The sequence below is a fragment of the Serinus canaria genome, chromosome 14 (genome assembly GCF_022539315.1).
Source record: "Serinus canaria isolate serCan28SL12 chromosome 14, serCan2020, whole genome shotgun sequence".
Taxonomy (NCBI): Eukaryota; Metazoa; Chordata; class Aves; order Passeriformes; family Fringillidae; genus Serinus; species Serinus canaria.
The window spans coordinates 8,002,530-8,029,997 of NC_066328.1; the positions used below are offsets into that span (position 1 = coordinate 8,002,530).

At 42.4% G+C, this 27,468-nt stretch overlaps 1 protein-coding gene across 4 annotated transcripts in view; it reads left to right on the plus strand.

Annotated features, from left to right (window-relative positions):
- XYLT1 (xylosyltransferase 1) overlaps positions 1-27,468 on the plus strand; it is a 176,735-nt gene that overhangs the window by 62,638 nt on the left and 86,629 nt on the right. For all 4 annotated transcript variants that reach the window (XM_050980046.1, XM_050980047.1, XM_030229597.2 and 1 more), the window contains one exon: positions 24,513-25,038. In XM_050980046.1, the coding sequence (XP_050836003.1) occupies positions 24,513-25,038 (526 nt within the window). The remainder of the gene's footprint in view (positions 1-24,512; positions 25,039-27,468) is intronic.

Here is a 27,468-nt window from a genome sequence, read left to right on the forward strand (position 1 = left end):
CATACTGTTCTGAATTCCCATAAGAGAAAACACAGACTTAGCAGATTACACACCAAATATGTGAAGTTCTCTGCACAAAAGCCTTGTGGAGCTGTGTTAATTATTAAGTTGCTTTCCTCCATTGTCAGTCTCTGATTTCTATAGAAGTAAAAATGGTTGCAGCATTTACTTAACTTCATATTTCAGGAAATGTCTTGAAAACAGCAAAAAATAAGTTGGGAGAGTTAGTGAGCTCAATTACCACTGATACCACTGGGATGAGCTGAAAACGGGCAGAGAATTTGAAGGAAGGTAGAGAGAACATAGCAGCATCAGAGTTTTACATTAATCCTTTCACCTCAGAGGTAAGGCAAAACACTTTTCTCATGATGGAAGCTGCTGTTATTCCTAGTAAAGAGGAAGGATTTTTCTGTCATGGCTTAACATTTGGTACATTTTAGAGAATTTCTTTCATAAACCAAGCCCTGAAATGTCTGATGGGAATGAACAGAGAGCACCAGAGTACCATTGTGCAGTTAAGGGATCATTAGCTTTACAAATTCTTAACCTATCAGACACAGATACATTCTACAGTAGCATAAATGATCTCATTGTTATAAATGCACATTGATTCTGTACATTCACATTCTGCACAGTGCTTCTAGAAACTGAAGCCAAGTTGCCCAAAAGAAACTGAAGGGAAGAGGCCAGCTGGCAGCTTTGCTGCTGGCAGCTTTGCTGCTGGCAACAATGGCCTGTGCTCAAGTGGGTTTGAGGAATTGCCCAGCTTTGGGGAAGCAGGAGGCAAATCCTGACACGTCCCTTCTGACAGTAAGTGCTCTCCAGCATTTCTCTGTCCCCCTGAGACATCTTGGAAATTACCTTGGCGTGGTGCACTGATACTACCTGTAGATTTTAAATACACACACGTGAATAATTAATTCTAATCTCTGTCTCACCAACAGTGCACATAAGCAGCAGGATAGTGAAACCTGCTTTAGAGCTGGTGAAAAATCACCTGCAATGTCATTGTACTTGAATAATCCTGTCTTGTGTTTCTGAACCTGAATTTAAATAAATAACCACCATGAAAGCACTGATTGCATAAATGCTGTTGTAGAGGTTCTCCTGCAGTGTCAGCCATGACCAGCCCATATTTGGGCCAAGGGGAAGATGTACCATCCTTGTAGCAGCTCCAGCAGCCTTGGCAGCTGCTGCTGGAAATTCTCATTGCCTAATCTTGCATTTGGAAACAAGCCAAGTGCCGTAATTGGCTGACAAATTTTTTGCAACTGTTATTTTTTAAGATTTTTAGTTAGCAACAAAGAAGATGAAATTTTCTGTTCTTTGCTACTTGGGTTGCTGTGCAATTATGCCACTGATGTGCTCATTATAATTTGTCTCCACTAATCCTTAGGGACTCCAGAGAGCTGCTTCCTTTAGATTGTTGAGTTCAGACTGTACCAACTATGTCAACCTGCAGAACTTCTCTTTAGAGATAAAACTGCATTAGAATTGGAGTAGATTTATTTGAATCTTACAAATGCATGTCTTGCTGTGGAACATCCTGTGGAGCTGGTTAAAAAGGTACTACTCTGTTTTTCACTTAAACAGTCATCGCTTTTCTTGTTTAGTTGTGGGCTGCCATGAGCTGAGGGTGTGGAAGAGATGATTTCATCAGCCCCAGAGCCAGGTCCTTTCTCAGCCAGGACACACCCCACCCCTTCCAGTACAGAGAGCTCCTACAGCTATGAAATCCTCAAGAGTTTTCCCTAATAAATATCATTTGGCCTTAAATCTGTGGGATTCAAGCTGTCAAAGTGATCTGTTGTAGTTTTTTTCACAAGGGTACCCCAAAAGGTTTGGTGTGTGTGACTGAGAAAAGCCACCCCCTTTGAGAGCAGGCACAAACCTGGAGTGAGTGGGGGCCCCGGGGCTCCCAGCTGGAGCCATTGCCAGTGAGGTGGAGCAAGAGCCTGTCAGCCCACCTGGCAGGACCAGGAAATCCTTGACTTTCTTCCCTTCCTCTTGCCATTACTGCTTACAAAAGATGGAAGAAAAGGAAATAAATTGACTCCATCCAAGCATTTTTCTGGTTTTAACTCAATTCTTTACTGAGCAGTATAAGTTATTTGATTTACTGACTGAAGATCTGCTCTGACAGAGAAGGCCTTGTTTGGGTGGGGAATTTTTGACTTCTATTTGTTTGTTTGTGTGTGGTGGTTTTCTGCAGGTGATTTTATTTTCCAAACATAACTACTGAATTGTTATTTGAATTCCTGAATTATTGCAGCAGCAATCAAGGGATGTTGAAGGCTTCTATGGAAACAAGCTACTTTTTAGAGAATTACATTGAAAATTCCCCTGAAAGAGCTCATGGTGAGATTGTTTTCCTGCAGCTCCAGGGGATGGTAACAGAACTGGTGATTCTTGGAGCTGGGCTGAGTTTGGAGCTGGTTCCCTCCCAACAAGGCTCCATCAGTGCTGAGGTGGCCGAGCTGGGCGCTCCCGCAGCCGGGCTGTGCCCGCAGGGGCCCTGCTGGGCCCTGAAGCAGCTCTGTGCTCCTGCTGGGCACTGAAGCAGCTCTGTGCTCCTGTACAGGCACTGAAGCAGCTCTGTGCTCCTGCACGGGCCCTGAAGCAGCTCTGTGCTCCTGTACGGGCCCTGAAGCAGCTCTGTGCTCCTGTACAGGCACTGAAGCAGCTCTGTGCTCCTGCACGGGCCCTGAAGCAGCTCTGTGCTCCTGCACGGGCCCTGAAGCAGCTCTGTGCTCCTGCACAGGCCCTGAAGCAGCTCTGTGCTCCTGCACGGGCCCTGTTGGGCCCTGAAGCAGCTCTGTGCTCCTGCACGGGCACTGAAGCAGCTCTGTGCTCCTGCTGGGCCCTGAAGCAGCTCTGTGCTCCTGCACGGGCCCTGCTGGGCACTGAAGCAGCTCTGTGCTCCTGCACGGGCCCTGCTGGGCACTGAAGCAGCTCTGTGCTCCTGCACAGGCACTAAAGCAGCTCTGTGCTCCTGCACAGGCCCTTTTTGTGCAGAGCCTGTCCCCAGGCAGCAGGGCTGCCCAGGGTACGTGGGCAGGGTAACGATTGCACTGAGCTGCAGCTGCGCACAGGGCGCTCTTTTAGCAGCTGCCTCGCAGTCATGTTGTGCTGGCAGAAAAAACAGGGCCCTGAACAGAATCTCCAAGGTACATCTGTGAAAGAATTCCTCTTCTGCACTAAAAATAAATTTATAAATTAGCAGTGAACGTAGTTTTTCAGTTCAGTCAGAAAAGTGTACTGTACCAAAGGAAACCTTTCTGGTCTTTGGTTTGCCACTAACACCAAAAGATGTTTCTTTTAACTCTGAACATGTTTGCATTGATCTGCCCTGTGTTTGTACTTCAGCCACTTAATGACATCCCAGATCTTAAAATCTCAAAATCCAGATTGCCCTCTTGCCTCCTGTGCTATCACATAGTGGTGGTTAGAGTTTTGCTCTGTCTTGGGTCATGGTTTCAGGTCTCTGTCTGCTCAGAATATGAACTACAAAGTGTTTTGAAACAAATGAGAAAGAAAGGGTGAGGTAAAATTGGCAGACTGGTTAACTGGAGGTTACAGCAATGAGTTCATATTTTATAGCCTGTGTGGCCTCAGTATGAAAGTTAAATCTTTAACTTAGAGTTATAAACCTGTCATTACTTGGCATATTATCCACTGGATGTATCACTTCATAGTGTCTTTTCTGGCATTCTGGTAAGGGTGAAAGGCAAATACAGAAAATCCCAGAGCTTTAAAATAACAAAAAGTGATCTTCATTTTCCTGGTGGTCTTTATTTCACATAAGGTAAGGCTGGAAGAAAATATTTTTAATTATAATTTTATTGAAATCTTCCTGCTAACCATAGTGGGATTAAAAAAACTATATATTAAGTCCATTTCTCATTTATCTTATCTGCTTGAAAAAGCCATTAAATTAGTTGCAAGGAAATCTTGTAAGAGTCTTTATAGCTTGTGTCTAAGCTGTAGGTTTGCTGAGGATCTAGAAAAGGCAGAGCCTGTGGAAATGTGCTGGTGCTGAGCCCCTGGGTTGTGTCGGCTCCTCCTGGCACCACAGAAAGGTGCCTTTTTGGCTATTGCTCTGTTAAGAGTAACAATAGCATGTAATTTCATTTAGTCAAAGATATTAATCAGGAGAAATAGCATGAGTAATCTTTTCTCCTCCAGGTTTTCCCACATCCCTCCTACCTAAGGGATAATTTGCAGTGATGTGCTACATATATCTCTCCATGGATTTGTAGGTAATTTCACAGCCTTGACCATCATCCTTTGTGTATGTATTTATGTAAATAAGGTAGAGAGTGTTTGGGGGTTACATATCTCATAGACTAACTGGCAAAATCCAGTATGTATTAGGACCTACTTGGTCCTTGATTTGGTTAATTCTTTTTCTATATTAGGAAACTTCTTCACATTAACAAAGTCCCTGTGTGGAGTTAAAAAGCATTCTTTCAATAGCTGATTTGTTAAAAACCCAGGGGATGCAAAACAAAATATTGTCATTTGTTAGCTCTAAATGAGCCCTTGTGCTCCTTCAAATGGCAAGAACTTCTTTCTCCTTGAAGAAATTCAGAGCCATGTGTAACCAGAATTTTATGGCTTGTCTCAGTTACCTCCCAATGTGTGTCATTCTTCTTGCATAGCAGATTACACATCTTAAATGAGTCACATTTCCTTTGTTTCCAGAAGGAAATCTGAACAAAGAAAGACAACTGGACAAGGGTTATGGTGGGAGATAGGAATTGAGAAGTTACTATGTTCCTGTCCATATGCTTTTTGTAATAGCTCCTAGGAGGTTATCAGGTGAAGATAATCATGTTAATGAGGCATATAGGTAATTCCTGGAAAATACCTAATTTTGATACTGTTTTTTATTTAACCCATCCTAACTATGTAGGGGAAAATTCAGTGAGTTCCCCCCGTGCTTTACCTGTGGGAAATATGGCACCCATGTTTTCTGTTGGTGCTCAGGTAAGGTGCAGCTCCCAAAATGTGCCAGCAGTTTCCCTGGGAGGGGTGTGGGTGAGGCAGGGGCTGCTGTGCTCACTGGTTGTGGGGCAGATCAGTGGCAAAGGCAGTGGGGACACCCACTGGAGCTGAGCAGGACTGACTGAAGGGAGGAGCCCTGGAGAGAGGCCGTGGCAGCAGCTCCTGGGTTTGGCTCAGGTGTGCAGAGCACGGGCTGTGCTGGTGGCTGCTGGCTGCAGTGACCTGTGGGTGTGCCATGAGTGCTGCAGCCCCCCTCTCCACAGCTGCTGAGGCCAGCAGTGGGTGGGTTGTGTCCTGTTTGCTGTCCCCATAACTGTTCTGGGTGTGCTGTGGCAGTGCAGCTGTGTGATCTGCACTGCTCTTTGGGGCCAGGCAGGGCTGGCAGTGAGGTACAGAGCTGCAGTAGTGTGACAGTTACCCCTGTTAGATGGCAGCTGTAGAGACTTCAGACTCATCTGAAATTATCTTCTTGGGGCCCCGAGACAAGCACCATCTCCCTGTTTTCTTTTCTCCTACATTTCTACCTTCTCACTTCTTCATGTGCATGTGTGGTCAGTTTTCTGTTTCTTCACATTGATGCCTTTTCCTTGACCCTAAAATTAAGAGTTGGACATGTTCAAGGGTAAAGGTTTTGGGTTTTTTTCTGTATTTAATAAGGATCTTTATGGTGCAACACTTTGCCAAGGTGGAATACATTGAAATGCACACCCATGGTAGATTACACACACAATTTTATAGACCTCACAAATTAGCATATCTAACAAAGATGTCTCAATGAGAGGCTTGAATGAATAGCATGGCATTTTTTTTAAATTTTCTTTTTCTAAATCAGTATTCTTTAGATTGGCCTAATCTTAGTTTACAGGATGTATTCAGAGGGGGCCTTTGTTCTTAAGATAGCATAAGGTTTTCCAGCCTCCAGCTACAAGGTCTTAAAGATGTTTGGTCTTTTGGTTTAACAGAATACCAAGACTGTGTTAAGTTATCAGACTTAAGGAATTATAAGTATGCATGCTAAGGGCACTAAGAATACCTAAAATGTATATAAAGGAAAAGGCAAAAAATTGTCTTGGCATCAGTGTGGCACAGTACAGACCACAACAATTCAGTGATGGCCATGCACTGCTGAAAAGCTGCATGGTCCCAGTTTGTCATTGAGTAATCAGGGTGGCTCACTGGACAAGTCATTCTTTGCTGCAGATGAACAGTCAGGATAGCAGGGCCTGCTTGCTGCTCAGTAGTTTCTAAATTAATGGTGTTATCTGAGTGCAGCAGTTGCATCTCTTATTATAGCAACATGCAGTTGCTTCACTGGTGGCTAAAATCAGCTGTGGACCATATGTGTAGCTTCTAAGCTCTTTTGGATTTGCTAAAGTATTGCTTAATGATTATGTACTCAAATGTCTGACATCAGAATGTCTATTATTTGACCTATAAAATTAGTGAAACACAAACTGGCAGCTGCCAGAACTCTGTCAGAAAGACTTCATGACTTACCTAAATTTAATATTGGCACACATTCTCATGTATAAACTTTGTGAGTTGGTTCTGAAGCCTCCCTTCTGTGAAATGAACTGTCAGCCCAAATGAGATTTTGTTTAGATTTTTTAGAAAAGGAATGTTGGTTAAAGGAGTCCTGTTTTGATGCTTATGTAGGATACTTGCACCCAGCTTTCTGAAGCATTTCAGGAAGATACTTTGTTTTAATTTTTCAGTAGAAATTACTTACTGCTTTTGCTGATACTGAAATGTCCAGTATTTCAGTGGAGCTGTGTGTTGTGGAGTGTATGGGATGGAAGATGCTGTATAAGCATTAGACACATTGCATTTTAGTGAAAGCTGGCCACAGACTGCAGCAAGAACACAGAGATAAATCATCCTTGTTTTCTCCCTCTGAATTTGCTGAATCTGCAGATTGAATTTGCTGCCTCCTATTTTTTTAGATGAGCTGTAGTTTTCCCATGGAAAATGCCTGTTTCACTTACAGGTCTGGACAACTCTCTCACCTGACTATTATCATTGATTTTTGAATTCTCACAGCCCTGCTTAGTTCTATTTGTACTTCTTCATGATTGTTCTACTTACACAGTGCTGTGCTCCCACATTTGTCCTCCTCAGAGGGACCTGTGTCTGTGTCCAGAGCAGTTCCCTGTGGCTGAGGAAACGCCTTCTGCTGGAGCTGAACTGCTGGAAAACCACTGGGAACTGGTTGCCTCCCAGAGCAGCTGCTGGGCTGTGCAGGCTGCACAGAACCAGTCCCATAACCAGCTCTCATCCAGCTCTAATTTATTTGTTTTATTAGCTGTTTTATGCACATACTGGTTTTAGTGGGATGAGTGTCAGCTACGTGATAATTACAGCTATTCTCACTTCGAAATTAAAAAAATGAGAGCAAAAAGCCTTAGGCTTCCTCCAGATCCCAGGCTTTGTCAGCAGCCATGAGTCACCCTGGATTGAGTGAGTGTCAAAATGAAGCAAATGTGCTGATTTTTCCTTTGTTCCCTTAACCTTTTCTGAGCAAACAGCAGGAGTTGCCTCTCTGTGCCTTAGCACCTAAAATTTCACTGGGGCAGGAAAAGCTTCCAATCACAAACCTTGCAATTCTTAGCACTGGGAAGATGCCACATCAGCAGCTTTATCTGTTGCCATTGCAAAACATGGAGGGTTTTTTACATGTTAACCACTTGTCTGAATATCCAGCTTCCTTTAACTGGATCAGCAGAGAATGCCTGTCAAAAAAGGCTTTTTCCTTCAACCCACTCCTTTGCTTACTCTGTTGCAAAACAGATCTTTGTAAGACATGTTGCAAATTTATGAGGCTGCAGAGAAGACAAACAGGCTTTTTCCAGGCTTTTGTTTAAAAGCTATTTGATGATATCAAGTGTGTTGATATTTGAAAAAAAAATCAGGAAGTGTGTAATATGTAAATGATGTATAAAATGTAAATATATAATAAGTATGCATAATAATGACATCTGCTGTTTTTACTTTAGTCTTCAGCATATGTAGCATATTTCAGTTTCACAGTTTTATAAATATTTCCATTTTGTGTGCATCTTCATAAGGTCTTTAATGGTACTTGAAAAGTAGGAGGAAGATCTCCAGTGTTAATATGAGCCTGTTTGAGGAGTGATAATTCAGGAGAGACTTGGGACTGATAATGTTAGAGATGGCAAATTAAAGGAAGGCTCTTCCATGCCCTGTCTCCTGGATGAAGGTCATTACCAGCAGGACAGGCAGAGACTTGCAGGGAGTCAAAAATTTGATTGAAATGTCTGGAAAAGGAACAAGGAATCCATTTGTATTTGTTTTCTGTGATAACATAAGCCAGATTTTAGAGGGACAGAAAGTTTTTGTATTGGAGTAGCTTTATCCTGACTGTGAATTGCTTGGTTAACTATTCATTTTACACACATGAAAATATTCCTGTTAAAGAATACATGCAGTCTGCATGCATTTTTGAATGCCTCTTTCTTGTCTTTCCAAGACCACCATCATAGCTGTAGGGGGGGTTTGGATAACAAAACCATGTGAAAGATGTTCAGCATAAACACTGGGGCAGTGATACCATGCAAGGAGCATAACCTCAAACCATTTTATTTGTAATAGGAAAAAATACAAGTTCCTTTGAACATGATCAACTGCCCTACCCTGTGCTGTGGGGGTAATAAATGCATGATAGACCTTGTCAAATCCTTGTAGCTGTGGTTTGCTGGCTCAGCAGTGCCACAACAGACAAGACTCTGGTTTAGGACACTGTGGCCTTCCCAGTGACTTCCATTTGATTTGCCTCCACTGTCACAATGTCACTTAAATGTGCTCTTGTGCCAGCTGGGGCAGCCTGTGCACTGTGGACCAACACCTCCAGATCCATCTGGTGTGGCTGTAGCTGGGGCAGGAGCTCTGTTGTTCCCTGGGTCTCTGGGGCACACTGCAGTGTGGGGCTCTTGGATTTGGAAAACCCTAGGAGCCCTCAGCCCATCCTTGTTTCAGCTTTGCATGGTGCAGTCTTGAGGCTTGTTCCAGCACTTTGACAACAATAGAAATGCAATGTCCTGGGGAGTGAACTGCTAAAAATGTCAAACCCATGTTTTCAGTTACACTCAGATCTTTTCCCATTTGACTAATAAGCCTTTAGCTCTAAGCTACTAAACTAATTGTGGAAATGTCATTTTATCTGGAACTTGAGAAAGAATAGTAAGAGAAGAAAGCAAACTGTTGGTCCCAATTTGTTGTGTCACTTTGAGAAAGAAGAGGTAAGATGTTGACTTCAGGGCTTATTAGGGAGAGGCTTCAAAGTTTTTGGTGACTTTCATTGCTGCCAAAGAACTGGAAAATACTGGTGGCTTTCTGTACCCCACTCAGGGCTCCTGAGCCAGCCAAGTGAAGGTGTTGATACACCTGTGCCAGTCCAGCAGAGCAAGGGGCAGCCTCACTGAGGTGGATGGAGGGTAGGGATGGATGGGGTGGAGAAACAGTGCAGCCCTTGGTCCTTGGCTGAAGCTGTATTAGAGCTTTAAGGTTGAAAAGTTTTGGGACACTTCATGTGCTTTCACCAGCAAGGCAGTAGAGGAAGAAGCCTGACTCATCTTGGCAGCACTTCACAAAACCTGCTGTCCTAACTTCAGGCAGAACCTGACCCATGGCTGGTTTTATGTTCCCTTATCTATTTAGAAATGAGTTTTTTGTTCCTTGTCTGACAGGTTTGCAGCTCTGCAAAGATTGGAACCCAAGCAAGGGTAGCAATCAGACAAAAGGTGAACTATTGAACACCAAAGCATTAGCTGGGAGATAAGATTAAAAGACAAACATAAGACACGTTGTATTTGCCATGGATGGCATCTGACAGGATGGGTGCCCAGCTGCAAGGTTCAAGATGGGGTCAGAAATTATAGTCTGAAGGAGACTGAGGCTAAATAAGTGTTAAATACACTTATTCCAGAGTTATGTCTTCAATCTGTGCATAATTTCTAGAGAATAATCTAGATATTTATCAAACTCATTCTTTCTCATTGTTTATACCAGGTATGTCCTGAGTAATATGTAAAATTTTTGCTACCTATACATTTACACTTACATTTTAGAAAGGTGCTTTGCTTTCCTTACTTCTTGCCCAATTTTTGTAAATTGCTCAGGTCTTGGAGGTCTGAGCCCTTTGTTTAACATTCCTGAAAGCTGTCTACCTTCACATCCATATGTGCTGATGTCACAGTCTGCACTTGCTTGACATAAGTTATTATCAAAAATTGGATTTCTTCCCTTGTATTTCCCTTTTATGAGCCATGCCTTCCTCTTGCTTTTGTACATTTTGTCATTAAGTCTGCTTGATCATTTTTGTACTATCAAGAACTAAAGTCTTTAACTGCTGGCAATTCCACTGATCTTCAGTCAGTTTTTCTTAAATAAATAATATCTGCCATAGACTTGAGTTTGTACCATCATCTGCATGAGAGAAAGGCTGAATAATCAGCCTACTGTGGTCTTACTTACCAGCCCAGAACTGAACTCTGAACAAAGCAACATTACATCTTGTTTTCAGGATTCCTGGGAAAATTTACCCCTTGAAAAAAAAATCTCTTTAGCTCTTAGAAAAAAGTGTGGCATGGGTTTTTCTAAATCTGGAAAATTGTTTTAGCCTTGTTATTTCAGGGTTCCTTTTGCTTCATATTCTTTGTAATGAAAACTGACAGTTATTTTACATACTGGAAAATCTTGCATGATTGGTCTCAGTTCAGTATCTGCAGGAGGAAATTAAGATTACACTGCTTGCACATTAATGATGAACTTCCCATGGCTTTTTAATGACATTTTACTTTAAATACAAAAATTCTATTGTTGGCAAACAAGATCAGTAGAGTTAATCCTAATGATCAGGATCAGATCATATTTGTATTTATGTGATCTGTAATTAAAAGCAACTGCTTTGTAATAGCAATTCAGTAGTAATTAAATGCTGCTTTTTAAAGACTTTTTCTTTGCACTTAGTGAATGTCAGGCTGACACTCGAGAGGCCTGGTGTTAAACAATTTCCTACAAATACTTGTCAATTACATTTTTCATGTCAGATATTTGCCTTTCAGTTTGCACTCTTGGCTCTGCCCTTTTGCTGTGCACTGGGCTGTGTGTCTGCAGTTTTACTCCTCAGTGCAGTGGGTAGGCCATTTCCTTACTCAGATTCTGTTTTTATCAGAGTTCATGCATGCTCTTTCTGGTGTTGGATATCCTTTATTTCACCGTTCTCCCCCACTCTGCCCCTCCAAATGCCTGGAAGGGCAGTGAAAGTAAATTTACTTTTCTGCCCCGTGCAATATCATCCTGGTTCTTGTTCCTTGCTCAGCAGCCTGTTTCTTTGAACATACTTGGAGACAGTTTTCAAGGCAGATGTGTTTAGAACTTTAGAAATCTCATTGCCAGCCAGTTCACAAGATAAATGGAATTAAATTGTAAAAAAAGTACTGGTTCTTTATAGGAGATTCGTTAGAATATGGGCACTGCATAGAATAATTAGCACTGCAAGCAGTTGTAGCTCATCATCTAGATTTGCTCTGAGTTCAGACACTGGGGTGTATTTTGTGAGCAGGACTGTGCTGCAGTGTGCTGGATCCCTGTGGGGCTGATGTGTCCCACCAGGAGTGGAAGACTTCCTCCTGTCCATTGACTTCTGGGTGGGCACTGCCAGAATTGCACCTTATTTGTAAAACCAGCACTGAACAATACCCTTATGCATGGGAACAGTCTTGTTGGCTGTAGAGAACAGAGGAATTTGTATTTATAGATGTGTAACATTGCAATTGTCATTCCCTCTCTCTGTGGAGGTTGATGGCAGATAAGATGAACAGGGGGTTTTCAGCCACTGCTGTCTTGTTGCAATATTCTTGGTCAGTGGGGACTTTTGGCCAACTAGCCTACATTTATTCACTAACTGCAAAGAAAAAAAAAACCAATTCAAGTGACTCTTTACTTATTTCAATCCTGTCTAAAAACTTAACACGAACCACTTGATGACTGGAAGCAGCCCAGCTCATGTCCTCAGTCGAAGAGTTAAGGATGATAACAATCTTGTTGCTCTTTCCAAGACATTCATTATCGTGGAGATTTCAACGCAATGAGAAAATGTTGCCTAATACATTCCTAAGTCTGCTCTTTTTTAAGTTCCTTGAGCAATTCGAGAAGCCAAAAATAGCCCGTTTCAACAGTCATTCAAAGGGTCTGCTTTTAGAAGAATATAGAATTTATTTGGGCATATACTGAGAATCTGAGCCATGGAGCGAGAGGCTCCTTGTTTCTTCTCCATGACGGCTTTTGCTGCTCTACAGGACACACAGGAATTAAACTAAGTGAAGACGACAGTTCCTTCTCGGCTTTCACCGCCTGCGAAATGCATCCTTTCACATGCGGATTTACGGCAGGCTTCGGCTCGCATCAGCTTTCTTCAAATCTGCTCGGCTAACATCATTTCATGCTAATAGTGAATAAGAAGGGGCAGCACTGAGATGCGCTGGCGATGGGCGCTGCTCCCGGCCCGGGGAGCGGCCGGAGCCCGGAGCGTGTCCCGGCATCGCTGCCCGGCATTGCCTGCGGTACCTGCTGGGAGCGCTCATCTCCGGCCCTTTGTTTCCTTTGTGTCACAGGGGCTTTTCCCTCCTTCCTGTTGGCCCTTCAGCTCATTGCTGGCCTGCATTGGTATTCCGGCCAGCTCGGGCTTGAGCAAACATTTCTGTGCCATCGCGGCGGGGCCGGCCCGGCGGGGGAGCTGCAAAGGGCCGAGTTTCGGCATCTGTTCCGTGCTGCTTCTCCCGAAACAGCCCGGCCTTCAGAAAGGGAATTATGTGCAAACTGTCACCACAAGGGGCTTCTCCGGGGAAGCCTTGAGGCGTCCGTGGGTTTTCCAGGCTGCTTCCAGGGGAGGCGATCTGCTGCCGGCAGATGTGCGCAAGGACCAGGAGCGTGGACACTTGCTGAATTTGCACCTTTCACAGCAGCATCGTGCCACTGAGAGCAGCTCATCAGACAAAATAGGATACTGAAAGTCTTTTCCCTTGGATATATGGATATACATTCTCTTGGATATATATGACCAAAGGGCCAAAGCTTGCAGAATGGCTGTACTTGATCTGCCTCCATCACTAAAGAGACACAGAGTGTGTCTGTCTCTCCTTGGCATTGCTTCATGTGGATAGATCCCTCCTTACAAACCATGCATTAGAAGCTGTTAGCTTCAAATCTGTAATACCAACAGTTCCCTTAGGCTGATTTCTGGCAGTGCCCTCATCTCTGCAGATGATGCATCCTACGCGAGATTTTAGGCAGAGATTTCTTCCTTTTAAACCCTTGCAAATATCACTCTGCTGAAGTGTTTTATTATGTTGGAGAACATGTAGCATTATAATTGTCAGGTGTCACTTTGATATTTGGAGTGGTTGGCATAGTAAAATTACTAATGAGAAATACATGTTTTGAAAGATATACATAGCATGATGTGTGAGCTATCATTGTGCTGTCTCTGCAAATGAAACTGCGTTCCAGCAATCACAAAATTCTCAAAACAGTTTCCTTCTAAAGAATTATAGTGCACTACAGTAGCAGCATGTGCACCAAGGTTGCTGTAGATTATTAAACATGCTTGTAAAAGAGAACTCTCTGGTGTATAAAAGACTAAATCCTATCCTACACACCAGGTTTGAGATATAAAAACAGAGATTGAATTTTCTCATTTGTTCCATGAGAGAAAGCACCACTGGATGTGTGACATCACTGACACCTTGTCCCTGGAACTGAAACGTTGCTTTGCCTTTCACCCTATCATGCTTGGTGAGAGTTCATGAGTGCTGCAAAACCAAGAAAAAAAATCCAAAGAGCAGCTGTATAGAAAGCCAAAAGTAGTAATCTCATCCTGCAATCATCCTTCCACTGCCCATTTAATTCCAATTAAGTGGAAATAATGCCACTGTTGAATATCACCACTGTTCTATTCTCTCACAGCATGTTTTGGATTAGTGCTGATGTTATAGAAGACAACTTACCAAAATCTCTGAATATTTGTAGATGCAAATTTAAAGTTTCCCTGCTCACTTTACATTATTTTTTGGTTTAGAATAGTAAAGTATGAGGAAGACACAAGCAAGAATTTCTAGATAGATGGGACTCATTTTTCATCACTGTTTCTCTGCCTTCCTTTTTTTTAATGCTCTAACATAATGATGTTCATTAAAACAATGGACGATATTGTTATTTGATTTTTCTGCCTGGCATAGTCTATGAGCAGTGACTAAGTTAACTTTATGCTGTGCTGTCCATCTGGTTCTGTCAGCTGAGGATGTGGATGTGCTGGGATATGATCACTGACTGTATGTGGAGGGAGTCCTGCTTTCTGACAGAATTGTTAGTGGGGAGTTATGGAAATATGGCCATTGTTAAATGCAGTGTAATTACAAATAACTGTTTTGACAGCACTGTGCTTACAGCATGAGAGGAAAGTTGCTCTGTGGCTAAGGAAAGTTGGGCACTATACAATCTGGTGTTTGGCTCAAGTGTTCTTAGTGTGTTTAGTACAGTACAGAAAAAGGGTTTGGTCTCCAAAGTGAGTATCTATTCAAGAAAGGGAAGAGGGCAGTTCCCTAGAAAACTTTCTGATGCCTTTTGCTAATGCATATGTTCTTCACGATCTTTGCTGGAGCTAATAAAATTAAAAGTTTTTGAACTTAAGGTGCATCATTTTTGGTGTCAGAAATTTTTACTTTTCTCTGTCTTTTAACCCCAGAACTGCCATCTTTCATCATGTTGTTAAAAGTGCTCATTTGTATAGCTCTGAATGAATTTGCAAAGACTGAGAGTGCAGTACCACACAAACCACCCCTGCTGAGGCCAGTCCTAGACTGAACTGCTGTCAGGGTAGCTAAGGAGGTAGGTGGCACAGCCCATAAAAATCCTCTGGCTTTTGCAATTTTATTTTATGAGTGTAACTACTGGTCTTGCAGAAGAACTTTCTGTGAAGGTACAAGCCACAAATCCAGCAACAGGTAACTGCTGCTCATGTGCAGTCCCCCTGCAGTAATCACCTGTGTGGAAGGGTTAATATTTCAGTCTCACCCAAAACAAGAGGAAACATGGAAGCCTTTCACTTATATGTGCTTGGCTCAAAGACTCCTTGTGGTGCTGGTGAAAAAAGATTTGAATTAATCTATTTCTTTTAGTGCTGCTCATTTTAATAGGCTTTGCTCTTCATGCTTGTTGTATTGTAATTCTGATTTAACAGCATTTATCAGTAGAAGATCACTGCAGGGCCTTTAATGATTATAGTTGTTTGAGCTGATATTCTGAGACTATTAAATAAGGTCCAATTACTTCCCATTTATTTCTGTTGGTTTTTTCCCTCCAAGTAACAAAATGTAATCCTGAAGTTCATTATTATTCTTTGTATTGTATTCATCTAAATAGATTTTCTACCTAATTAAGGCTGAATACGTTTGTGCTAAACTGACTGTATTTTACAAGGATGTTTTCATTTGTGTGAGAGGGCGTCTTTGGTTTCTACCATCCATATTCTGATTATGTTTAATTTTTATAGCTGCCAGAGATCTATTGTGTGTCTCAGCAATCCACCCTGGGCTGCTCAAGATTGTTTAGATTGGAGTTGGAATAGGCATCCTCATGAATTTAGTTGGAATCTAGTTAATAACAAGTCACCAGGAAGCAATTTCATGTGTTTACTACTGCTCTGAAAGATATAAAATCTGTATTGGCTGAATTCTGGATGAAAGAAATAGAGATGAAAGCTGAGATTTCAGTTCAGATTAACCATGTCATTTTTTTTTTTTTATGGGTTAGGTCACTGAGAGGGGAAGGTAAAAAAAATAAAAATGGAAGTTTGGCTGGTAATGGGTGTTCAGTGTGGTTATCATGTCCATAGCTTAAACATGGAAATGATTGAGCTCTACCCCTGTTTTTACTTCGTGTTATTTATTTACATACTATCTCTTTGGGGCACCTTTGTCAAACAATGAAGCAGTACAATTTGGTGAGAAATAAAAACACAGAACATCTCCCATTTTCCATTCAGTATCAGAATAGCCATCAGGAAAAACAATCATGTAGATTTATCAGTTCTTGACCGCACCTGCTGAACTCCTGTTAAGAAGTTGTGTGGCATTAATTAGTGTCTGATGCTGCTCTACAGTGTCTTTTCAACTGAGGGCTCTGTTCAAGGATCACAAAGTATAGACATTCTGATAAAAAGTCACTTAAATACTTTCCCTTGAAAGAAACTGACTTCCTTGTAAGCTCCTTCATGTTTGAACTCTTTGTTGTAAAATCCACCTTTTCTAGGGGAGAAACTGTAGGAAAATAAACCTCTCCAGGGTTTTCCTGAGCTTTCTCAAGAGCTGCAGTTTGCACCATCAGGCTAATCATCCTTCATGTCTTTCCTGGTTTTGTGGTGAATTCTGTTGGAAGATGTGGCTGTGCTGAAGTGGGTCCAGGAGGCTCAGTAACCCTGGTTGATGTTGGACAGAAGCTTGAATGAGCTGTATTTGAGGGCTTGTTTGCCTGGGAACTGAGCAGTGTTTTGTATCATGCAGGGTTGCACTGCCCACACCCAGGCAGAGCTAAAGCTGCTGCAGGGCAGAGGTGGGAACTATTAAAATGTGTGTGCTGTGTGCACAGACAAAAATCCTGCCCCAGCTCAGGGTTGGCACTGCCCCAGCCCAGGGAGTGTTGCTGCTCCTGGTGGTGAATCCCTGGGATGGACTTTGCCAAAGGCAGGGCTTCTGCCTCACTCTGGAGTCCTAATGAGGTTCAGTGCCATTTGAAAGAGAGCAAAATATGTAAAGTGGGGGCAGTTACTGGTTATAAATCAAATTCTATTACAGATGAGTACATTGGACTGGTCTGTGATGTCAAAGTGAAACTTTTCGGAGAAGGTTAAGTTAGCGGAAAACAAAGTGGTCAGTTTTGGAAGGACTATGGATGTGTGCTTTCACAGCTCCCTCTAGCAGTATTCCAAACTTTTTAATAACCAGAACATCTGAAATTACTGTTAATATAATTATGGCTTTTTGTACAGTTACTGTGCTAAGCTGGAACAAATGTGAAAATCTGTTTGGTCTCTTGAGGGATGCAATATTATTTTACTCCCTAATCTAAATCACTCTGAAAGTAAGTCACATGTTAAAAAAAACAAAGAAAACAGCAAAAACCAGAAAACTATTGTGAGGAAAGCAGCCAAAGTTTTGAAGCTGTTTTCCTTCAATTTCAAACCAGAGCATCTTTCCTTAATGTATGTATGTAAAAAGGGGTAAAAGCAACTTCTATTAATGATGTTTTATGATGTTGTTTCTAGAGTTTTGGGTCACACTGCTGAAATTGGTGTTAAGGAAAAATAAAAATGGATGGCAACAGTTTTGGAAAGGAAGGGAAAAACAGTCCTCCAAACAATCACCAATGCAGATGTTCCACTGAGGGGTCCCCTGTGCACTTTCTGGTGGTCCATCTGTTTCTCTGCATTTTGAAATGCCAAGTGTTGCAACAGTTTTGGGCTGGCTGTGCCTCTATCTGTTAGAGCTGAACCTGAAGGTCTCCTGCTTTTTCAAGTATCAGAATCCCCCTTTTAACCCAAATTATTGCTTTGTCTCATTTTCCTTTTACATAACAGAAAGCACTGTGTTTGACCAATTACATCTTTCATTATTACCACCTTGCAAGTCAATAAATCTATTTTCACCTTTTGCATCTCCATCTCTAGTGAAAGGCATAAAGTAACATTAATATATTTCTTACAAAATGTTTCTCCTAAGTCTTCAGCCACCGACAATTAAAGTACAATGTACTTATTACAGCAAAACAGAAAAACATATGGAAAAATATAACTACATTAACATCTGCTGCCTTTCCTCCATCTGCTGTCTTTGGCCTCACTTTTGTTCAGACCTGCCAAAAGTACTCATTTTCCAAGGGTCTCATGGCACATCAACCACGTCTTCAATTAAAGTTCCCAATTTCTTGTTTGTTTTGATGGCACAATGGGATGTCTGCTCTGCCTGCATGAGGGCTTCAAGCAGAGCAGTGGTGGTTTCACAGTTTAAAGATGTGAGTGTGGTAGGACAGGAGACAATGGGGTGACCACAGCATGAAGTTTGTGCTTCTGGATGCAAAAGGTTTTGATTTCAGCTAAGAAACAGCCTACAAATGCATAAAGATAAGAACAGAAAAAGAAGATTTAATTGTAGAGATGCCATCCTCTGACTCCTCTGGCAATTGGAAGGTCTCTTTACTGAAATAATTAACAAGCACTACCAACTAATATGTCACAGCTGTGATTAATCTTGAACAGAAGCTTGTTTTAATTATCTTTTCATAGTTCTGTTTAAATTCTTCTCGGTCACAGGACAGATAAAATAGATGGTCCTGTGAAAGCTGACCAGGTCTCTGAGGCTTTGACATGTGATGCAGATTTTGAAGCTATTCCCCACGTCTGGGAGCTGTGAGCTGGTTGGATCTTGAGCAGCTCACCCAGCAAAGCAGCAAGTGCCTGCCCCAGCTCTGGGGCCTCAGCTGTGTGTTATCCTGCATGACTGCCCAGGCATTGCATATTTTCACAGGAGGTCAATAATTGGGTGCTTTACAATGTGAAAGGAGGAAAAATATGTAGTTTTTCATAGTACAGGTGTTAGATTTATAGCTGGTCCTCAAGGCCAGCATCTCCACTACTTTGTATTTAGAGGAAGATCTTGGTGTTTTGTTGTTGCTCTGTGTGTGCATGTGCACATTTCTGGTTTGTTTTGCTGTGTCTTTGAGATACCAAGCTTTGCCAGAGGAAGAATATGAGAATGTGTTCTCAGTACAAAGAGACAGCAAATCCTTCCGTGCTGGGGAGAAAATGAGTTGGCAGATAAACTGTAACTGTGAACATTTGCCATTCAGGGCTTGGTTGCACATGGTCCATCCATCTGTATAGTATTTATAGGACTTTGTTGATAAAGAAATTGTACAGTGAATAACTTTTCCTAAGAAGGGAGCATTTTCTTACTGTCAGGAGGAAGTGCTCTGCACAATGCAATGAACACCTCTGGCAGATAAATGTAAGCTCCTATTGTGTGCCTTTGTGAGCTGAGTAGGGTTTTCTTTTAGGTTCCTTACAAAGCCTGTGCAGAAGGAGCCTTCCAGCAGCACTGAGCCTCCTCAGGTGTGTGGCAGGGGATGCTGGAGCAGTGCCTGCCTGCCTGGTGTGGGCTCTTCCCTTGGCTTTGGTGCCTTGAGTTGGATCCCCCAGCCTGTGTGCCTGTGCTGTCTGCAGAGCTGGTACACCCTTGTCTGCTGATGTTTGGGTCTCTGCTGATTTAAATGCACATTAGGTTTTCTCTCTGAAAGCAGATTTGGAATTGGTCTAGTGCTGGCTTTTTGTGTATTGCAAAAATTACCAGTCCTGTTGCCTAATCCAGGCTGATGGCAGAGGAACTCCTTCCAGGGGCAGGGACACTCTGTGAGTTGTACCTCATGGCTTTGCAGTGTATTCTGATCCTGCAGTGGGATGCCCCACTGAGAAAAGGGCTGGCTTGTTGGAGGTTTCCTGTGCCCACGATTGGAGCCGTGGTCTTTATCTTTAACCTCCTGCCTTTAGCATGCAGGATACAGAACTGTACCTGAGAGAGAGCAGGAGAATTTGTGACCTGGGTAACCCCAAATGCATGTTTATGCTTGAACATGCTTAGCTTGGATGCAAATATAGCTGACAGATGTGTCTTCCAAATATAGGCAAGCAGAATGTGAAGAGAGGCAGTCTGCAGGTGTGCAAACTTACCTGGGGTCTGGCTGAACTGGTGTGGGTTGTACTTGCAAAAGCCTCTGAGAGTGTTAACAGGCTGTCATTAAAATCCATTTGTCATTACAGACAGCTGGGAAGTTCTTCCAAATTCTCTGTATTTGTGCTAGGTACAGCAAGCAGCAGCAGCGGTTGCTGGGTCTGTAGTAGGTGACAGCAGCAATTTATTCCATGGTTTCCTCAGCAGATTGCAAAGTCTCTGCAGAAACCCAGGCTTTCCCTCCTGAGATAGATGGGACTTGGAATTCAATCAAGCTCAGAGTACCTAAGCCCCAGACCCTCAATCAGTGCAGATGAAGTAGCTAAGACACCAGAGAGCATACATTGTGTCTGAAAAACACACCAGAAGTGGAGTTTGGAGAATTAAAATCTGTGTGTTCAACAGGGAGCAGAATTTGGAGCAGAATTCAAATTCTCACATTACAGAAAATGGCTCTGAGCTTAAAATATTATTTTTGCATTAATATTATAATACTATTTTTAACATCAATGGCAATCAGTATGTAATTGGCAGTGATCTCATGCATGCTCCTGGGTACAGACTGTTCTTTCCCAGTTTGAAGTATTTGCTTGTTATTCCTGAACTGCATGCTCAGAAGAGGCCCCACAGTCATTAAAACTCTCCCTGCCAGGGCTCTGGCCATTGAGCACTCAGCAGTTAACCTCTCCTTGTGTCTTCTGAGACCAGAGAGAGTTAGGACAGAACATTTCTGCTTGTGGCAATCCTTCTCTTAGGCCTGTGTTCTGCAATAGACATCCACAGTGTCACACTTCATCTTGGAGATAAGGTGCTGCAAAGTCTCCAGAAGTTTCTTTATAGCATCTTCAGTTCCTGAAGCAGCTGCAAGAGAGCTGGAGAGGGACTTTGAGCAAGGGCATGGAGTGATTGGATGGGAGGAGGTGGCTTTACACTGACAGAGGATAGGGCTGCAGGAAAGGCACAGGTGAAAAGTGTGCTCTTGGGTGGCACGTGTTGTGTGTGACACCTGTAATAAATTTAGTTAGGTAGCCTCTCAAATGAGTTGATTTTGGATATAGCCTCTTCTGGTCTATGCCTAGAGGGAATTGCTCTATTGCAAAGACCAAAATGGTGCTTTCAAGAGCAGTGTTAGGTGTTGGTTTGAAAACACTGCTTTCATCTTTGGCTGTGGACACATAAGGGCTTACACTTCTCATTTGGTCTTGGTATGGCCTTCCATTTTTTTTCAGTGATTTGCAAGCACAGAGATAAGATGTGCTGCTAACAAATAGCTGGATAAAAGTTGAAATTAATGTGGATTCAGACAGTAAACCTGCTGATGTATGCCCCATAGTACTGTCAGAACTGGGATTGCCTGGTTTTAAGATCATCTCTCTGTGAGATGACTCTGCCCTGTCTTGAATGTCTTAGACATCCATGACAAATAAAATCTGGAATTAATCCAGCACTGTAAAAATAAAGTATTGCAGAGCAAGTAAAACCCATTTATTGAAGGCAGCTGAACACCTGATGTGCTGCTTTTTGCTTGCAGCCCTGAACTTCACAAATGAGCACAACTTACTGTCAGCAGCTGCTGCTGTTCTAAGCTGAGAGTGCTGAGTTTCATTTCCTCTGTACTGCAAACGTGTACATCCTGCTCTCACGTGAGGAGCCTGTCTTGAAATCATTGTACTGTAAAAATCACACTTGGCTTTGGTGAAAGCAGTGCAGATCAAAGGTGGGTGGAGATTTCAGGTTTTGTGGCATTTAACACTTGCACCAACAGGTGTGAGATTGCGTGAGGCTGGATTTGACTTTCCAGCTGGGGTATTTGTTATGTGGCCTTATGTTTCAATGTATATCTATAGCTCTTGGTTTTACACTTGTACAGACCTTGCTTTTAGTCCCTACTCCTCCCAAAGAGATGTCCCTGCAGACACTGGTTGTCCTGTGTGGTGGGAGTTTTTGTGGTGTTCACTATCCCTGCAGGCAGGGAAGAGTTGTGTCTGCCTTGGAAACATTTAGCATTCATTTGTTTATTTCAAATTCCAGCATATAGACTTGGAGAAGCATTTCCCAGAGGGGGCAAAGCAGTTGAAGGAGGAAAAGAGTTTAAAGAGGTGAACCATACACCAATAAATCTGCTTTTTGCTTTGCCTTTTCTCCTGATGTTTCATCCCAGCCCTGTGTTCTGTCCCAGCATGGTGGGATCACTGCTGCAGGGCTGGCAAACTGGGGAGCAAAGATTCCCATTGAAACATCCCACAAGTGTAGTGTCAGATGCTGTGTGAAACAAGAACGTGCCCACACCTCATCTTTTGACACTTTGCCATGCTCCAGAGAGGTTTGGAAGGAGCAGGAGGGTGGGCAGGGCTCTGCACTCCCCAGGACATGGGAGGTGTGTGCCTGTTGCTCTGGTGCAGGCCAGGGTCTCCTTTGTGGGTAATAAGAACTGCTGTAAAGAACCAATAGCAAATCTCCTCTCCCTTTATTTCCCTTTTAATAACATGCATTTGCTTTACAGATTAGGACCTTTTTTAATTTGAAGACAAAAATCATTTAGCAAGAGTCAGCCTGTGAGAGAGAATGTTGTCAAGATACATAGAAATATCCTGTTGTGGCATTGTCTTAGAGACCTTAGAAAGAAGAAGAAGAAGAAAACCTTTATTGAAGAAGACAGAGTTGGTTTTTTTCTTTGAAGATCCATTGAAGATGAAGGACAAGTGGTGGAGCTGGGCTCTGAAATTTATTTATCTGAAATAATTTTTTAAATTTTAGTTCTGTCATTCCTGGGAATGAAGGTTGCCTTGAAACTATGTTTTGTTTATTTTGTTTCTCTTTGGCTTTCAATGAACACCAACAAAGCTGGGGAAGGGGCTGGAGCACAAAGCCTATGAGAAGCAGCTGAGGGAGCAAAGGAGGCTCAGGGAAGACCTTATGGTCCTCTACAACTCCCTGAGCCAGGCCAGGGTTGGTCCTGTCTCCCAGGTAACATGTGCCAGGACAAGAGAAAGTGACCTCAAGTTGTGCCAGGGAAGCTTTAGATTGGATATTAGGAAGAATTTATTCATGGGAAGTGTTATCAAGCACTGGAACAGCTGCCCAGGGAAGGGGTGGGGGTCACCATCCCTGCAGGGATTTAAAAGCTGTGTAGATGTGGCACTAGAAGACATGGTTTGGTGGTGGACTTAGTAGTGCTGGATTAATGGTTAGGCTTCATGATCCTGAAAGTCTTCTTCTATTTAAATGAACTTGTGTTTCTGTATAAATGCTATTCTTTTTCTTAAAGTAAGTCTGAGAAAAGAAATTGATTTCATGCTTTCACTTAAATGTTAGAATTCTATGCTTTTAAAAAAATATTTCTCCCCAAACTAGAAGTATTTTGTTTGTTTGAAAAATGTTTTGATTTTGGTTTGTGAGTTGTTGTCGGGTGCTGGGGTTTTTTTACAACTCCTTTGCATTCATCTGTGTCTGACAACTCAAACTCGTTGCAAACTAGACATTTTCATGGAGAGAGAATTACTTTATTCACTCACTAAACAACTTCGTCTAATGAATAAGCTATTCAAACATTTCCCATTGCCTAGCTTCAGAGGTCAAACTGATACTGACTCCCTGCATGGCCTGGGATAAGTCATTATCTCTCTCTCCTTTCTCTGCAAACCCTGACTGTTAAATAGTTCCTCCCAGAAGAGGTGTGAGAAACAATTAGCTCATGCTGATAAAATGTTTTGAATACAAAACGTGGTTGATAGGTGCTAAAAGATGCTCCCATCAGTCATCATTAGTGATGCTGTCATTTGGCAGTCTCTGATTTTTGGTTATGTGCTCCACAAGTGGAAAGGAAACAGGACAGACTCAAAAAGTCTACCAATGTTTTTACTCCTGTCTTCAGATGTTTTAATAACCATTCATCATTGATTTTATCTGCTACTGTTCACTTTTGCAAACAGAGATATTTCCATATCCATGGATCTAAAAATTGTGTCCCCCAGAACTTTTCACAGCTGGAGCAAAGGCAGCTCCATCTCACCCATCTCCAATGCAGACAAATATTTTACACGGTCTATTCCTTTTCCTTTATATGCTAAATTTTTAATGTTGCAAAGTTATGGGCTGTGTATTTATCTAAGAGTATCGAGGGGAGGATCATGATGGTTAAGAGCTGACACCTGAGCCTGACTCTGACCTTCCCAGGGGAGGGTTCAAATGTGTAGAAACTCAAGGAAAAAAAAGGCAAAATTGGGAGGGATTTGTTTTGTGGCAAAGTTACTTCACTGAAAGAAAGCTCAGGCTGTAGTCAGGTAGTGCTTTCTGCAGAGCAATGAGGCAGTTCTGGGATACCAAACTGTGATGGTTAATCACAAGGAGTGAAGGAAAGCACTGAAGGACTTACTTTTGCTCCTTTGAAAGCTGTGTCTGTTTTCTCATGGATATTTAATGGTGTCAGGGTGAAGTGTCTGGTTAATCACTGCTCACAAACCTGTGTAAAATCTCCCTGCACCATCTGAGATAGGGCTTGGACTCTGGCCCAGTGAAGAAGAGATGCCAGTGCAGGTGACTTGGGCACCCCAGAGGCCTCCAAGCTTCTGTCTGCTGCAAAACCCAACACAGAGGTTTTCTGTAGTATGTTGGATTGTAATTGATCTATGTTTTCATGTAAGAAATGCTTCTCATGCATGGGATGTGACTGTTCAGTAAGATGAGTGTAATTTTTCTCCCCATTTATAGGATGGCTATTTTTCCCACCGACCGAAAGAGAAAATGCGAACAGACAGCAATAATGAAAATTCAGTCCCCAAAGACTTTGAAACTATTGATAACAGTAACTTTGCTCCCAGGACTCAGAGACAAAAACACCAGTCTGAGCTGGTGAAAAAACCCCTTAGCAAACAAAAGGAGCACTTGAGAAAGAAACTGGAAGAGGAAAAGATGAAGGAGAACTTGCTGCTGGGGAAGAACTCCAATGAGGTGGTGCAATTCACCGATCACCTGGGAAAAAACAGCAGCAACAGCAACAACCTGAAGGAGATTGACAGGTTTCCCACCGAGCATCTTTTACAAAAGCTTGAGATCAGCTCCCCTGAACTGAAATACGACCAACCACCCAAGTGTGAGGTGACAGGCAAGGAGGCCATCTCGGCCATGTCCCGCGCCAAGTCCCAGCAGTGCCGCCAGGAGATCGCGGACGTGTACTGCCAGCACAAGCTTGGGAAGCTGATGCCGGAGCAGGTGACACGTTTCTGTGCCCTGGAGGGTAAGTTGGGAGATGGAGAAGTAAAACACTGTCTTGGGGGAAGCATTCTGCGTAATTGGAATGGCCTTCTGCTGACAGAAATGGCTTTATTGCAGGAATGTGTAATGGCCTTGGCCCACGAAAACAAGGGAGGCTTTGAATTCCCTTTGAACAAGGGAATAATGTGGATGTCACAAGATCCCTGGTGGATTCCTGTAGAATTCACTTCCACAAGATTTTTATTGCACAATGTGATCTAGGTATTCAGCTGCTACTCCTGTTTCTTTTAGTTCTTAATCTACAAACACAGAGAAGCCTAGTCAGAATCTTACCATGCTGTGCAGCAGTTGTGTGCTTTTTGGTAATCAGAGAACAGCCATTGTGAATTTTGGAGCTTTTTTGCTAACCAATACATGAGTGGCATTGCTGTTATGGCTATTTTTCTGCCACAGTGGAGTCCTAAGCATTTTGATAGCCCAGGTAATTATCAGAAGTATATTAAAAAAAAAATCCAAAAGTACAGGACAAAATCCAATTTTGTGGTTGACTTCTATTTTTAATGTTCTTGAATCAGCAAAAGTTATTTTCAAAATCCATGCTAGAAGGTCAGTTACCTCTGCTGGCCTAAGCCAAGCTTTGATTGTTGCTTTGGTTTCTCCATGCCCTCAGATCATGAGTTACCTCTCAGCTTGCTGTCAGTTTGCATGTCTGAGCTGACCTTTTCCTACTTTCAAAAATGCTTCATGTGCCACTGTTCATCCAGCTATAAGATCTCCATTGAGTAAAATGCCTTTAAAAAACAAAATAGCATTGATCAGTTGATCAAAGTGGGTATTGATCAAGGAGCAGCATTACCCACAGCAGTGTTTGTTTATACAACAGTCCAGAGTCCCCACCCTGTAATTGGCCATGCACAGGATGATATGCCATGTCTTTGTCCAAGCTGAAAGTGCAGAGGGGATTTATAAACTAGAGAATAGGTCTTGCTTTGAGACTGTAGAATAAACATGGGGATCCATGGGAACCAGGGGATATTTAGTTCCTTTCATTGGGAACATCCTCTAATGGGTTGTTTACTGCACCATCACAAAGCAGTGGTTATGCAGGGTGATTTCAGTGTGGTAGACAGAAGGATAGCATTGCTATTACAGAGATTAGGAGGTTAAATTCCCTGTACAGACAGTGAAAAAGAGCTGCCCCAGAGAATGTATCCAGAAAACCACATCTCCCTGTAACAAGATTATTAGGCTTTTAATTTAGATGGTGCATCTTACCAAGATGACTGGCCTGAGCACTCTCATTCCCTACTCCAGTGCATCTGTGACTGTTTGTTTTGGTTTTTTTTACCATGTCTTTTTTGGTGTTTTTTCTCCCTTTTTATTATGGTAATACTCCAAATTGTTAAGCTGGGTGAGCAGACTCTGGAGACAATTAATGGAGCAGGCAGAAGACGTGGTGTCCAGTGGGAAGAAGAGAAGAGGAACAGTAAAGGCAGCACTGGTTGAAGGGAACACATGAGAACAGTAGAGAGCTAAAAATGGAGCAAAAGCAGACATCAGTAACAGGATGAGCATCAGTGAGTACCCCTGGGCACTGCTGAGGTGCCACTGGTGGAACCCACTGTGATGTCCTTGCTATTCCCTCCCTCTTCTTCCCCCTTCATTTCTCAGGGCAGGGCAGTCACTGTGGTCTGTGAGAAAGCTGAGGGAGGCCAGCACCTTGCAGACACTGCCCTACACTTTTGGGATCTAGAAGATGTCTTAGTAATGGGACCAGTGCTATAAATCTTGTGTAGGTAAATGTATCCCATATACAAAGATGCAGGTGATGTCCTGGCCAGAGCTGGGAGGTGTGTTGTCATTAGTGGGGGCAGACACTGCAACTGTGCCATTCTGCACACACCCATGGTCCCATGCCCTGCTTGGTAATCTGTCTCCCAGGGATGCAGGGTGACTTTCCAGAAGTTTTAAACAATTGCCATCCTTAAAAACAGGTTTCTCAATAAATATTTACTGTGTCTTTTCTGAATACAGGATTTATCTCTTATGCCAGGATAATAGTGTGGTCTTAGAATCAAGAACATTTTACACTTGAAGCCTTTCAGCATCTATGTACATATCACATTGGTATAAATACTTCCATTGTAATGTCAGAGTAAAGTTCTCAGGGAAACTGGGAGCTACAAATATGTCTAGAAAAATGATGAAAATGTCCAAATGTGAATAATTTAGGAAAAACTCATGTGGTATGGATATATACCACAGTAAAATATTAGGTGCATAAAGATTGTGTCCAACATTTTTACGTTTGCTGAACTAGAGTTTCGTTTAGTTTTTTATTTTAAGTGGTGACACTTGTTTAAAAGGAATAATTGAGAGACATGTTAGCCTAGCCAGATGGATACATGTGGAAAATGTTGATTTTTCTTTGCCTCAAGGTTATTTCCTCCTG